The following is a 15,615-nucleotide window of genomic DNA, read 5'->3' on the forward strand; positions in this document are numbered from 1 at the left end:
ATTTTTTTTACTCCTTATACTGTACACTACGAGTCAAACTTTTAATGAACAAAGGCAATGATTCACTCTTTAAAAAAAACCATCAGCTGGAGGTTTTAGTCGATCCCACTTTGAATTCAGAATGATCTCCATATACGCTTCTCGATGTTGCCTCTTTCACAACAGGATCTTCTTGTAAAAATGGAATGAAAATAACTGGCGCAGACGTTCCGTTTCTCCTCCACTCATAAATCAGTGATCGAGTCCTGATCTCGTTCATGTAAAACAATCCTGCTCCTGTGCAGGTTTGAGATTCCGGACCTGTTGCTATGACAACAGTTCCAGGATGAGCTTCGATTTACCAATCAACCCCAGACTATGTCAAATCATCAACAATAAAATCCATGTTATTGAGTATTACATGTACGAAGACTGAACAAAACCGAAACAAGCTCGATTTCTCCATGCAGACTTTAGAAGGTTCTGACTTCTAGTCTGGAAAATACGGTATAAAATATTTATAAAATATAAATACAGAAATGTTTTTTAATTCAATGGAATTGGAATTTGAACTGCACTTCAGAGGTTGCCATGTTGAGCACTGTGTTGTGCACTTCCTTTTCTTTCTTTATTTATTTTCCCTCCTTTCATTATTCGCTCATCCGGAATCAGGCATGATGAAAAATATTACTGACTGACTTCTAGCTTATAGCATGTGTTTTACAGAAAAAGATGGACAGATGTGAGAGTTAGAGGTCTGTGCATGTGGACTTGAAGCTCGGCTCTCGGTTCCTCCAGCCGTTTACGCTTTTTTTTTCGCCCATTTCATATTTTTTTTGCTTTTCATTTCTCCTTTGAAAACCAGGCGACTCCAAGTGATTTTAAAGCAAAGCCACACTTTTGCACTGGAGACCTGGTCAGACGGCGTTCAAATGGATGTTCGAGAAAATTTTATATTCAACAGAAGTTGCTTTCTGAGGTTGCAAGTATATTTTATTTTAATATTATAAAAAGAGAAAAGGATTAAAAGAAAAAAAAAAAAAAGAGAGACGGTGCAGACTGGTGTCACAGACTGAAAATGGAAAAATTGCCACACAATTTTTAATTGTTTTCTTGTTTTGAGAAAAAAATAAATACAATTTTATTCTGTGGTTGTTTTTTTTATTTTTTTTATTTAGATTTTTTTTGCCATTTTTGTTGATTTCAGTGGACCTGAAACAGATCAGAACACAAGACAAAGTGCAGACTGGTTAGATGGTGATAAAGCAGGTATTTGGCGTAAGAGCATGTTCTCGAGGCAGCATCATGGATAATAACAATATTGATTTGAGGCAATGGCACACGTCCACGCTGTTATAATTAATTATTATTAATAATATTATTATTATTATTATTATTATTATCATTATTATTATTATTACGGTTATGATGCTGCTTCGAATACTCCAAATAATTAAGTACTGATCACATGGAAACAGGTTTGTTACTGATATTAAAATCACAAGAAAAATTAAGATTTTTTGACTTTTGAGAGTCAACAATTTACAGTTACTGTAACACGCAGGTTTAGACTTCACCTTCAGCTGTGTAGTTATTATTTCCGCTTGGTTTGGTTTATCTACCATATTAGAGGACCACAAAGAACGGGTCTGAAGTGCTGAGAAGATCATTGGTGCTTCTTTCACTAGTCTTTATAAACTATACACTGCCAGGGTGAAGAAACATGCATTTAGACGATGGACATCACATACATGGCTTAGCATAACTTTAAATTGCTGCTCTCTGACTGGTGCTGCTGAGCACCAAGCACAAGAACATCAAAACAGAACAACAGCTTTTCCTCCCTTACGCATCATGAAACACTCAAACTGGCATGTAATTGGTACCTTATGCTCATATGCATTACATAAAACCCTTTTCATAGAAATCTCATGAGCAGGTCAGTAAGATGATTGGGTATAAATAGTGTATCTTAGAGAGTCAGAGTCTCCCAGAAGTAAAGATGGGTGGAGCAAAACATTGCAAAACAATGGAATATCTCATCATTTACAGAACTTATCATCATCAAAAGTTTGAATGAATCTGGAGAAATCTTTGTGCATAATCGACAAGGGTGAGAATCAATATTAGATGGTTGTGATCTTCAGGTCCTCAGGCTGCACTGCATTTAAAACAGCCATGGTTCTGTAATAGAAATCACTGCACAGGCTCATAAACACCTCCAGATATCACTCTGAACACAAGCATGTCATCCACAAAGGCAGGTTTAATCTCTATCATGCAAAGAAGTAGTCATGCATGAACATGATCCAGAAACACCACCATCCTCTTCAGGCCGAAGCTCATTAAAATATACTGAGGTGAAGTGGAAAACTGTTCTGTGGTCAGATGAAGCAAAATTTGTATTTCTTTTTGGAAACCATGGACACCACACATTCCAGACTAAAGAGTAGAGGGACATGAAGTCTGCATGGAAATCAGTGGTCTGGCTGAAATGTCTGCATGAATCTAATATCCAATGAATGCAGCTTCAAAGCCGTTGTTTGGATGAGTTTAACAAATCGATCAACATCTAACTAACACATATTCATGGTAAAATGTAGATTCACCTCGAAACGCTGCAGATAACCTCACAAGGGTTTGTAGCCTAGGGGGAACTGCGGAGCAGGACTCATATGACTCAAAGATGAACTTACCTCAGGATCTCCAGTTTACAGTTAGGATTCTCCAGTCCAGCAAAGAAAGCTTTACTCCTGAGTCTCCGATTTCATTAGAGGAGACAGAGCTGAGGCCAAAAGCTCAAACAGCCGTTCTCATTTAGATCACAATGAATAAACCTAAAAGAAAAACAAACACATGCCACATTTACAATGTACAATATATAAATCTTAAGTTCTTGCTCAGACACTTATCTTCAGGAGCACTTACTCTGCCTTTCTGAATGCTGAAACTACAGGCAGGAGCCTCAGAAGAACCTCGTCTAAAATGCTGTCAGGATCTGGGTGAATTCGTTGACTGTGCTTCTGTTTTTTTATTTTGCAACCAGACGCCGCCACTGTGCTTCATTTTCCCTATTCCCTATTCTCTAGCTGTGTCCTGATGTTTTCCACCTGCTCCTTGTTAGTTTGGTGTGTATTTAAGTAATCCATTTTTGCTTGTGTTCTTGTTGGTTTATTGCCGTGTCCTGTAGTATCTCCATGTTTGCTTGTCTTGATGTTCCTTGTAGTATTCTTTTGTCACTTGTCCAGTCGTTTTGCTTAGGTTCTGTCATGATGTTATCACAAATACTATAATTTTTTTTTACAGATTATTCCCGTGCCTTGATCTTTAACAGTTTTTGTCTTTTCTTGTGTTTCTTTTTCCGAGTTCGTGTCCCTATTCTCCTGCCTTGTCCACCTTCAATATTGAGATGTTCTTTTTCTCTTAAGTTTTTGTCTTCCTGCTCAGCTTCTGCCCCTTTTGTAATTGATATGTTACTTCTTGTTGTATTTGTGTTTCATGTTTGGTTAAGTTTGGCTATTGTCATAACTGTCATTATCATTCCACCTTGGTTGGTGTTTTTGATGACCAAGTTCCAGATGACCCTGTTCTCATTCTGCCTACAGTATCTCAGAAAAGTAAATACACATTTCAGCAACCATTCTATTATAAGTTCTCGAGGGACAAAACTTGCATATATTTTAGAGTATCAATGTGCAGTTTGTACGGACAGTAAATCTGTACTTCTCTACAGTCATTATAGTCTAAATAACTGCCAACAAAAGTGAGTACACCCTCAGTGAACGTGTCAAAACTGTGTCCAAATTGTGAATATTTTGTTTGAGCGCCATCGTTATTTTGCTTTCATTTGCTTTATTGTTGTTTCTTTAATCCTCCTGGTCATGACATTCACCAGAGCTGCACAGGTTGTTCCTGGGATCCTCTTCCACTCCTCTATAATGACATCATGGAGCTGCTGGATGTTAGACACATGGCGCTTGAGGATCCCCACAGGTGCTTAAAATAATTGTTGATCATTATTGTGAGAAATCATGAACATGATCAGTGTCTTTACCTAGATCAGCAGTGTCAAACTCAGTGTCACATCCGCCCGATGTACAATTATATCCGGCCCGAGAGATGATTTTATAAAGATCTATTATTATAGTTATTATTGTCCCGGCGAATATGAAGCACTGATAACACAAACTACAGATCCCATAATGCAGCGCTTCAGCCGTCTTACTGAACACTAGACTACCTGAGAACATTCCAGCGTCAATCAAGTTGAGCTTCTGTTGATGTATTTAACCCTATTGTACAGTTATTGTGAAACAGCGCCTCACAGTGGTGAAGAGAAAAGTTGACTCTGAGTAGATGTTTACTGACACTGGCGGTAAACACGTGTGTGTTATTAGTGGAGTGAATGTGACTGTAATTAAGGTTTTGAACTACGATATAAAACATCAGGAGAAGCTGAAGAACCTGAATGCAGAGCAGAAGATCCAGAAAGTAGAAGAGTTGAAGAAGAATCTGACATTTCAGCAGACGTTTTTCACCAGAGAAAAATCACAAAGTGAAGCTGGTGTGAAAACAGAGGAGAAATCAGAGTCTCATCAGCAGGTTATTTACTGAGGGAGAGTTTCTGAAGAGCTGCATGATGAAGCTGTGACACGTCTGGTGTTTGACTGGAGATATTTTGATGGAGAGCAGAATATTTTAAGTTATTTAAATTTTAAGTTTATTTTTTATAAAATGGCATAAGATCAAAGAAATCTGATTGTTTTGATTTGTTGTTATTTGAACGTTTACTTAAAAACACAATTTTTATTGATTTGTTCAGGGTTTTTTCGCAGCATGTTCATATTTCCAACTTGTATAATTTTGACGAGATATTTTTATGGAGAGTTATTTATTTACATTTATATAAAGTTTAAGTTTATTTATTCTGGAATAATATTCCTGTCTGTTTTTATTCATATTTATGTTAAAAAAACATTTAGTTTTAGTGTGTTCAATAAATATTTATCCTGTTCGGCCCGCGACCTCAAGTGTGCTTTGAGTTTTGTCCCCCTGTGAAATTGAGTTTGACCCCCTTATATAGATGAATATCATTAATTATTAATAATAACATATAATTAAAGGTAAATTGAGCAAATTTGTTATTTCAGAAGTGTGTAGCAAACTGGTAGCCCTCAAATCTCAAATGACCAAATGTGATCTAATACAAGATCCAAATACAAGATACACAAATTTGCATGGTTTCTGTCAAGCAGACAAAAACATGAAGATGATGAAGAGGACGTGTGGCTTTGCACGTTTACACCACGTACAGCTGTTATCACTGAGGGTGGACTCACTTTTGCTGCAGTAATTTGCACAATAATGTGTGAATGTTGAGTTCGTTTTAGGGGACAGTAAATCTGTACCGGTGCACAAGCTGCACACTGATACTCTAAAATATATCTAGGTTTTATTTCTATAGTATTGTCCCTTGAGAAGATACTAAAATAGTTGCTGAAATGTGAGGGGTGCACTTACTTTTGTAAGATACTGTATGACTTTAAAACCTCAAATTATACTTCGGTATTTAACTTTTCTCTGCTTTTTTACATGTAGTGCTGAATTTATTCTTCTGGGAAAGGATCCTCTAGTTCACGAAGACAGTCGAACAAAATGAGAGCTTTCTCTGTTGAGGGATTTTCTCTGATCTTCAGCTTAATGTAATGAACTGTATCCTGCTTTCGGTAAGAACTACTTCCTGTTGGTGTTAGCAGGGTTTTTAAGAGGATCTGATTGGACTCCAGTGAGAGACCCAGAAGAAAGCGAAGGAAAAGATCCAGATGTCCATTTTTACTCTGTAGAGCCTGATCTACAGCACTCGTGTGTACATCCAAGATTGTCTTTTTTTTTAGCAGCACCAACAGTTTAGACAACAGACTCCGCTGAAGAACATTCTTCTTCTTCTTTATGAATTTCAGGTGCACATACAGAGCTGCGAGATGTTCCTGAATGCTCAGATGAACAAAGCAGTACACTTTACTCTGGTGAAGCCCAAACTCCTCTCTGAAGATCTTTGTACACACACCTGAATACACTGATGCTTCTGTCACATCAATGCCACACTCCATCAGGTCTTCCTCATAGAAGATCAGGTTGCCCTTCATCAGCTGCTGAAAAGCCAGTTCCCCCAGTTTCAGAACCATTTCTTTATCTGCCTCTTGGCTCTTTGTGTACTTTTTCTTTATGAAGTTGGTCTGAATGATGAGGAAGTGTGTGTACATTTGAGTCAGAGTCTTGGGGATCTCTCCACTCTCTGCTTCACCCAACATTCTCTCTAGAACAGTGGCTGAAATCCAGCAGAAGACTGGGATGTGGCACATGATGTAGAGGCTTCTTAATGACTTCAGGTGTGTGATGATTCTGCTGCTCAGGCTCTGATCACTGATTCTCTTCCTGAAATATTCCTCCTTCTGAGGGTCATTGAACCCTCGTACCTCTGTGACTCGATCTACACACTCAGGGGGGATTTGATCAGCTGCTGCTGGTCTGGAGGTGAGCCAGATGAGAGCAGAGGGAAGCAGGTTTCCTTTGATCAGGTTTATCAGCAGAACATCTACTGATGCTGGTTCAGTTACATCACACAATCTCACTGTGTTCTGGAAATCCAGAGGGAAACGACACTCATCCAAACCATCAAAAATAAACAGAACTTTGTCCAGTCTGGAAATATTTAGTTCTTTTATCTCCTTTATAAAGAAGTGAAGAAGCTCCACCAGGCACAGTTTTTGATTCTTCATCAGATTGAGCTCTCTGAAAGGAAGTGGAAATATGAACAGGAAATCCTGATTTGTTTTCCCTTCAGCCCAGTCTAGAATGAATTTCTGCACAGAGACTGTTTTTCCAATGCCAGCGACTCCCTTTGTCAGAACGATCCTGATGGGTTTGTCTTCTTCAGATAAGGGCTTAAAGATCTCACTGCATTTGATAGGTGTTTCTGCTGTTGCTGCTCTCCTGGATGCTGCCTCGATCTGTCTCACCTCATGTTCCTTATTGACTTTTCCACTGTCTCCTTCTGTGATGAAGAGATCTGTGTAGATCTCACTGAGAAGTGTTGGGTTTCCCTGCTCTGTTATCACCTCATTCAAGTGCTGAAACCTCTTAATTAGGTTTAATTTGCATTTCTTCTGAACTTCAGTTACAGAAGATGAAGATCCACACCTGTGATATGAAAGGATCATGTTGCGACATCATCAAGTGAAAAAAAATTATTTTTGTGTAAAGTATAGTGTATATTTTAGAGAATCTGATCAGTCTCTAGAAATAAAGTTTGATTAACAAGTAAATAATTAAAAGAAATTGTAACAGAATGTCATAGTCATGATATTACCCTGGATCTTCAAAGATCTGTTCATCTCTGTTTCCATCCCCATGCAGGACACTGTGGACAACCAAAATAAGATTCTGTACCACTTCTATTATAATAAAACACCTAAGATTTATACTTAACACAATCTATACTTAAATCTGATATCAGCTGCAAAATGCAACAGATTTTAATGTGTTAACATTCTACAGAGGGGCAAAACAGAGCATCCTGACCTGCTGTGTCACCACTGTAGGTTCTCTTTCCATGAGAACCTACAGCAGGTTGTTGGAACATCTGAAAACAAAGATTACCAGGATCTCTCTACACACTATTTTGATTTTGTACAATACCCAAAGCAGCCAGCCTTTTAGATGACCTCTCCCACCACTCACAAGGACTCATCACCCTACAGGACCATCACCACTAACTGACTCCAGCACAGGTACTTTCTAAACATCACCATCCTACTCAACAGAGTGCTGCCTCCCAACATTCTCCTGAGTTAGTCAAATACCGAAACCTGCACAACCCAAAGTTTTCCTTCTGTCCCTCTGTATATATTTTTTATTTAATAAAATATATGCATTCATTTACGTAAAAAAAATTGCAGTTTTGCATTTGCAAAAAGACTGAGGTAGTGGGTGTGGTCATGGTGGGTGTTGAACATTTAGGTCCAGGCTTTAATCTTGGTCATCTCCTGATTGAGGACTGGAGCTATTTCAAAAAGAATTTACTCTCAGGATCTTCAGTTTTCCTTGACTGCAGCAAAGAGAAGAGCCCTAGTTCAGATGGACTTGGTAGAGCACCATTTGCTGTAGACAGACTACAGGTCTGGGAGATCACATCAGCCTCTGGAGAGCCTCTGCCTATCCTGCTTAGTATTGTTCTAAAACACAGACTGTGATGTTACTCTTCTCACTGGTGCAAGTGTAAATGTTTCTGTGCACTTTTAAAGTCAACTGGTCTTCCCTCACCACATCCATAAACCTCCTCCTTGGTCTTCCTCTTTTCCTCCTTCCTGGTGTCTCCATCCTCAGCATTCTCCTACTGATATACCCCATGTCCCTCCTCTGCACATGTCCAAACCATCTCAATCTCACCTCCCTCACCTTGTCTCCAAAACGTCCTACATGCACTGTCCCTCTAATAAACTCATTTCTAATCCTGTCCATCGTCGTCACTCCCAACGAACATCTCAACATCTTCAGCTCTGCTACCTCCAGCTTCACCTCCTGTCTTCAAAAAGAACCATCATGCACTGCAAAAATCTCAGAGAACTAAGTAAACGTATGGCCAGCATATAAACACTACAACAGGTCTGGCCAACAGAAACGAGTGAAGAAGTGGAAGGCAAATATGTGGAAATCGATGCCTACTGGGAATAAAAAATACTTCTGAAAATGGTAAATGACAGCTTTTATAAAACTCCTGACTAGAGTTAATAGATTGCTATGGAGAACATCAGTACTGCCAGCATCCTTTTTTTTTTTAGTTTCCAACAATAGAGGAATGTGTTATATATACACACACATATAATATACAGTGAAGTCCAAAACTCTGAAACCAAAATATGTTTTTTTTTTTAACTTACAATTGGAAGCAAGCAAAAAGTTTTGGAATCGTAAATGATTTACAAAAATAATAATAATAATAATAAGTAATCATTTTAACATTCAAGTTAATGTTTTAAGTCCCTATTTAAATGTTAGCAAATAGGTGATACTGACCATGATATATATTTATATAAAAAAAAACTAAAATTCTAAATTAAAATTCAAAAATGTCCTTCTCTTTGATCTAAAATGGATCAAAAGATTTTGCAAGATATCCATCAAACACTAGCACCTACACAGTGATCTGGTCTTTATAACAAACTTCAGGAACAAAAGTCTGTTTTATTTCTTTTTTAAACGTTTATAGGACAGTGAGGAACTACATTTCACACATTTGTTTTTGTTATTTTTATACAAATCTACATTAATACAGTGTATTGAATGTAGTGTCCAGATACGTTTTGTAGCTGAATGCAGCAATTCTGCTAAAATGTCAATGCAGTATACACAGAATCATCTACACTTGTATTCTCTTCAGCAATTTCAGAGTATAAATAAATGATACCCACTTCTCCGAATGATGAAATTGTTATTGCATACACACATTTGACTATTTAACTGGCTGTTGTACATTTTCATGCAATAATGTTTAACTCTCACATGTTCAAATTCTTAACAAGAATTTTGTCTGAGAAGGATTTCCCTCTGTTTTCTACAAGAATAAAACAGATCTATATACTTTGACTAATTTAGAGATTAATTACCTGTGTCCTGAAAAATCAGGAAATAAAAAATCCATAGATTCATCACTCTTAAAGGAAATCCAGCTGAGTGACGAGGAGTCTGGCCTTTTTATCCGGGTTACACTACACAACAACATACACACAATATCAACAATTTTACTTCTGGAATACATTTTTAAAGGACATAAACAAGTTTAATTTCAATAAACTTAATTTCTTTCCACTTATTGTCATTGATTGAATTAGTGTTTTACATCCATTGTGATCGATTACAGCAAAGTCTTTAAGTCAGAATGTTAGCCACTTAAGTTTTTGCCCATTTACCACTCAGTATATTGTTTTTAAAGTTGTTCCATTGATATGCAGTTCTAAGTGCTTGCAGGATTTGTAAGATTTTGCACACTTTGTCCACCAGATGTCTCCATTCCCTACTTTTTTCCCCCCTGTACTTTTTAAAGCGAATAATCGCCATCAGGGTTTCATTTTCCTGTGAATTGTGCATTTAAGACCCAACATGTAAGTTTTTGTTTTAGCATTCTTTGTTTTTTCTTCTTTAATATATTTAAATCCCTTTTTTTTTTTTTTTCTTCTTTTTTTTTTTTTAAGGAATTGTTAAATTAATTATTTCCCCCTGCAGGTGAAAATGCATAAGTACAAAAAAATGAATTTTGTAAAGGTTTAGAGAAGTCATTTGTTTTTCCTTTTATTATTATTATTTATTTTAATGCTTAATTGTTGTTTCCAATAATTGGATTTTGTAGTTGAATGCAGTAATTTTGCTAAAATGACAAAGACAATAGGCACAAAATCATCTACACTATTAATCTATTCACCAAATCCAGAGTTTTGTAAATAAATGATGAATAGTGAAATATACTTGCATACACACATATGACTATTTAACTGGTTGTTATAGCTCCTGATGCAGTGATGTTTAATTCTTACACATTTTCTACAAGAATTCTGCAAATGTTCTGGACTGAAAAATCTAGATACTTTGAGCAATTTAAAGAATAATTACCTGTGTCCAGATGAAGGCTCTCCAGCTTTAAAATTTTGAGGAATCTCCATAGATGAATCACTCTTCATTGAAGAACAGCTGGGTGATGGTGAGTCAGGCCTTTTTTTCTGCGTTACACTACACAACAACATACACACAATATTAACACCATAACCCTCCAGATGACTGCAAATCTTCAGTCAAGGCAACTACAGTGTGATATCAAATCCAGTTTTCCAGTATTTGGCCCATGGTAATTTTGCTCCCAGCTTCAAGGAGAAGAACGTGAATTCAGAACCACCTCATGCAGCCACTGAACACATGCATCTGGGCCATGTTTAAATCACAAATAAAGGATGTCACATAATATATGCACTTGTGGCCTAAACCCCACCAGGCATGCTGTTCTGGATTAAATTATCTTCAGGCTGATCCCCTGTCCCAAGTGTCATCATCCACAACACAGGTGGTGTCCACCTGACTACAGTTAAACAAACAGTAGCATCAACAGCAAACTTGATTAACAACAATTGTCATTTTGTTGACATAAGGTGTGGTGGATGAAGACATGATATCAGCAGATTGGATCTTGGGCATAGTGGATTGGGTCCAATTCAGATTGAAGTCTGATCTTTGCATTTCCTGCTCACAGCAATGTGAGTGCATAGGGTCAGTAGAAATTGACTGTTCACACATGATTTCTTTGATTTCTGGCACAGAAATGCGAGGTCTCAATGCTGGGATTAGCATAACAGATATATGTTCCAGACAGCAGAGGTGGGCACAAGGTGCAGCCTCGTTTGTTCTGTAGATGTTAGTGTCATCAAAGTCTTCTGTGTTTGTTGTACGAGCGATAAAATCAACATGCTGGTAGCATTTGGCAAGAATTTTACATGTCAATACTAACTGAGATTTGGTTTGGCTTGTACACTAATCATGTGGGTGTGTTCTAATAAGATATTTTTTTCATTTACATTTGTGGGCCAAAATATGCCTTTAGTCTTTTTTCCCCAAATAGTTTACTCAAAAGAGAATAAAAAAAATGTCTTGCATGAGTGAGAGAAGTAGTTTTTACAGAGAACATTATTATTATTATTTTTTAACATTTCAGGTTATAATGCAGTTATGCTCATTCCTGCATAGAAATAACCACAAAGTAAGACTTCTGGATTTCATTAAAGCACAGAGAGAGAGAGAGACATTATCCACAAATGGTGAACCTTCACAGCCCAGCCTACCACAGTCTACCACAATTACTCCAAGAGCACGCCTTACATCACCTTTGCCAATTTAACAGTGCTCTGAATTTAAGTAAACAAAGTTCGAGTCAATACCACCTGCGCAAAACATTGAATAACAATTTTTACACACATTTCATGTGTTAAAACCAAATACATGTTGATCCACCAGATTAGCAATGTGTTTCTCTCAAAGTTCTGATACAGACAAGCTTTACACTTTCCCCTTTCCCCAAATTGGATACTAAAAAACGCATGTCCTAAAGCAGGGGTGTCAAACTCAGTGTAATTATATTTGGCCCGCGAGATCATATCAAATGTGTATTAGTGCTGGCCCGCCAGTATATAGCGCATACACCGCTAATACTACAAATCCCAGAATGCTCCGCTAGTACTACAAATCCCAGAATGCTCCGCTAATACTACAAATCCCAGAATGCTCCGCTAATACTACAAATCCCAGAATGCTTTGTTAGTGCGCGGGCGCGTCAGTCGAGACCGCTGAGAAACTCTGCGTAATCAGCACTGAATTTACCCGGAGTTTTACCGACTTTAAAGCCCAGAAATGCAGATTTGAACTGCTCAGTAATCCGTTTGTGGTTGAGTGGAAAGCGCACAAACCAACCTCCAAATGGAGCTGATTGAACTCCAGTGTAGAGACACGATCAAGTCAAAGTACGACTCTGTGTGTGCTGCACAGTTTCCATGTTTCCTCCCCGACACACTGCTCCAACTCCGTGTCCAAGCTGCTCAAATGCTCTCTATGTTCGGCAGCACATATCTGTGTGTGTAGCTGTTCTCTTTAATGAAGATGAACAAAACACCACTCAGGAGTCTCACTGATGAACATCTTCACTCTATTCTGAGGATTTCCTCAGCTCAGAGCCTAAACCCAGACATGATGCTCAGCTCAGAGACTAAACCCAGACATGATGCACAGCTCAGAGTCTAAACCCAGACATGATGCTCAGTTTAGAGCCTTAACCCAGACATGATGCACAGCTCAGAGTCTAAACCCAGACATGATGCACAGCTCAGAGCCTAAACCCAGACATGATGCACAGCTCAGAGTCTAAACCCAGACATGTTGCTCAGCTCAGAGCCTAAACCCAGACATGATGCTCAGCTCAGAACCTAAACCCAGACATGATGCTCAGCTCAGAGTCTAAACCCAGACATGTTGCTCAGCTCAGAGCCTAAACCCAGACATGAAGCTCAGCTCAGAGCCTAAACCCAGACATAATGCTCAGCTCAGAGCCTAAACCCAGACATGATGCACAGCTCAGAGTCTAAACCCAGACATGATGATCAGCTCAGAACCTAAACCCAGACATGATGCTCAGCTCAGAACCTAAACCCAGACATGATGCTCAGCTCAGAGACTAAACCCAGACATGATGCTCAGCTCAGAACCTAAACCCAGACATGATGATCAGCTCAGAGCCTAAACCCAGACATGATGCTCAGCTCAGAACCTAAACCCAGACATGATGATCAGCTCAGAGCCTAAACCCAGACATGATGCTCAGCTCAGAGCCTAAACCCAGACATGATGCTCAGCTCAGAACCTAAACCCAGACATGATGCTCAGCTCAGAGCCTAAACCCAGACATGATGCTCAGCTCAGAGCCTAAACCCAGACATGATGCTCAGCTCAGAACCTAAACCCAGACATGATGCTCAGCTCAGAGCCTAAACCCAGACATGATGCTCAGCTCAGAGCCTAAACCCAGACATGATGCACTTGTATCTAAGAAGAGATGCAGGAATCTGACTTTAACCAATCAGAGTAAATCAGAATGTAGTAAACTGAGCTTGAATGAATGATGTCTTTATGCACTTTTTCTGCTCCAAGGCATGAACTGGTAATAATTAAAAGATTGCTTTTTTTAATTGAAGGAAATTATTATTATTTTTGGGTGTGTTGTTGCCCTGTGAAAAAAAGATTTACATTAAAAAGGAATTAGGTTATAGATAAAGAGAGAGAGACATAATAAGAAACGAATACCACTGATGTGTGTTTTATTTAAAATTGAATTTCTCATGTGTTTATAATATTAAACTTTGGTTGTTCCAGATTCAATGTTTATGCAAAACTAAAGTTTGTTTCCATATGAAAAGGTTCAACATTACACATCTGGAGAGACGGAAAACATGCACAATTGCAGTAAACTTTTCAATAAATATTGAGTTTGGCCCGTGACTTCGTCCCAGTTTTTAATTTTGGCCCACTGTGAATTTAAGTTTGACACCCATGTCCTACAGAGTTTAAGGGTTTAGAAATAATTACCTGGGTCCAGATAAAGACTTTTCATCTGTGTATATAACGGGAGGGTCCATAGATGACTCACTCTTCATAGAGACGCAGCTCGATAATCTGTATTCTGGTCTCTTTATCTGGGAGTGACTGAACAACAACAACATTTAATTTTTTTAAATTACATTAACTGGAAAAGACAAACATGATGTCCTTAGAAGGTTGTAAATCAGGTAAAAACAACCTCAGATGAATAGGAACACATGACATAACAACCCCAATTCCAAAAAAGACATTAAAAACAGTATGCAATGATCAATGATGCAAATTTCATAAACCTATATTTTATTCAAAATAGAATATAGAAAACACCAAATATTTAAATTGAACAAATTTGACCATTTTAAGATAAAAAAGAAAAATCAGGTCATTTTAACATTCATGGCAGCAACAAAAGGCTGTAAAAGTAAGTGATGATAATTAATAAGACCTGCAAAAACATTTTGCAACTAATGAGGTTCATTGACCGCAAAAACCTGCGGCTTATTAAATCGCTTATCACACCACCTACATAAACCCCACATTCGGTGTCCGTAATGCACATCCGTGCAAAGAATTATTATTAATAATAATAATAATAATAAAAAGGAAAGGAAATGCCCCCCCCCTCATCTCTCTTTGTGCAAGTGTGGGGGAAGGGCGAGTAGATGTGCAGAGCGTGAGAACGGTTGGCCTGTTGCCAATTTCTCAGCAGATTTTATCTGTAAAATATCTCGGAATAATCGTGTGTGTGTGTGTGTGTGTGTGTGTGTGTGTGTGTGTGTGTGTGTGTGTGTGTGCCTTTTTTGTATTTTTTTTTTTTTTATAAAAGAAATACAAATACATAAATAAATATAAAAGAGGCTAAATTAAAATCGGGCTTCTCAACTAACTCAACAACCGGAACTCACACGCACCCTCACACACCTTAATTTGTTGAGGACACTAACTAATCCTTAACACTGTGTTCTCTGTCATTGTTGTTGTATGTAGCATCAGGATTCAGGAGGAACGTTGTTTCATTGCACTGTGTACTGCCTCCAGGCTATTGGGCTTAAAGACTGGTCTGATTCTCCTAGATCAGGAAAAGGCTTTTGACCGGATTGAGCATGAATACTTGTGGAAGGTGCTGGAAAGCTTTGGGTTCAACCCTGGTTTCATAGCCATGATCAGGGTGTTGTACAGTGAAATTGAGAGTGTACTGAAGGTCAACGGTGGTTTATGTGCCCCTTTTAGAGTGTACAGAGGGATCAGGCAGGGCTGTTCCCTCTCATGTATGTTGGATATTTTACCAATCAAACCTCTTTTAATTAATCTGAGAAGTCCTCTTACTGGTTTTAAAATTCCACACTCTAATGCTTCACTCTACCTGTCAGCGTGTAATGGTGGGATCTCAGACCGAGATGAATGTTTTAAGTGATATTTTAAGAGACTTTGAAATTTTATCATCAGCAAAAG

At 38.1% G+C, this 15,615-nt stretch overlaps 2 protein-coding genes across 3 annotated transcripts in view; one reads left to right on the forward strand and one right to left on the reverse strand.

The window, feature by feature from the left end:
* Positions 1-1,130, forward strand: part of rims2b (regulating synaptic membrane exocytosis 2b) — a 76,840-nt gene extending 75,710 nt beyond the window's left edge. The window contains 1 exon segment of the mRNA XM_083523883.1: positions 205-1,130. The gene's annotated coding sequence lies outside the window, so the exon portion shown is untranslated.
* A 4,044-nt stretch (positions 1,131-5,174) lies between these two features.
* LOC310716870 (NLR family CARD domain-containing protein 3-like) lies at positions 5,175-14,294 on the reverse strand. Of its 2 annotated transcripts, none has more exons than XM_083524470.1 (3): positions 14,152-14,289; positions 10,645-10,761; positions 5,175-7,179 (listed from the first exon to the last, which is right to left on the reverse strand). In XM_083524470.1, exons 1-3 carry the CDS (start codon positions 14,283-14,285, stop codon positions 5,586-5,588), a joined length of 1,845 nt encoding a protein of 614 aa, XP_083380596.1. In that variant the 5' UTR covers positions 14,286-14,289; the 3' UTR covers positions 5,175-5,585. The 2 variants fall into 2 exon arrangements, 1 of the variants encoding a protein (XP_083380596.1); XR_014530686.1 differs by lacking the exon at positions 5,175-7,179 and adding an exon at positions 9,724-9,746 and having other exon boundaries at positions 14,152-14,294.
* Positions 14,295-15,615: the final 1,321 nt, after the last annotated feature.

The sequence above is a fragment of the Silurus aristotelis genome (genome assembly GCF_946808225.1).
Source record: "Silurus aristotelis genome assembly, chromosome: 21".
NCBI classification, from domain to species: domain Eukaryota; kingdom Metazoa; phylum Chordata; class Actinopteri; order Siluriformes; family Siluridae; genus Silurus; species Silurus aristotelis.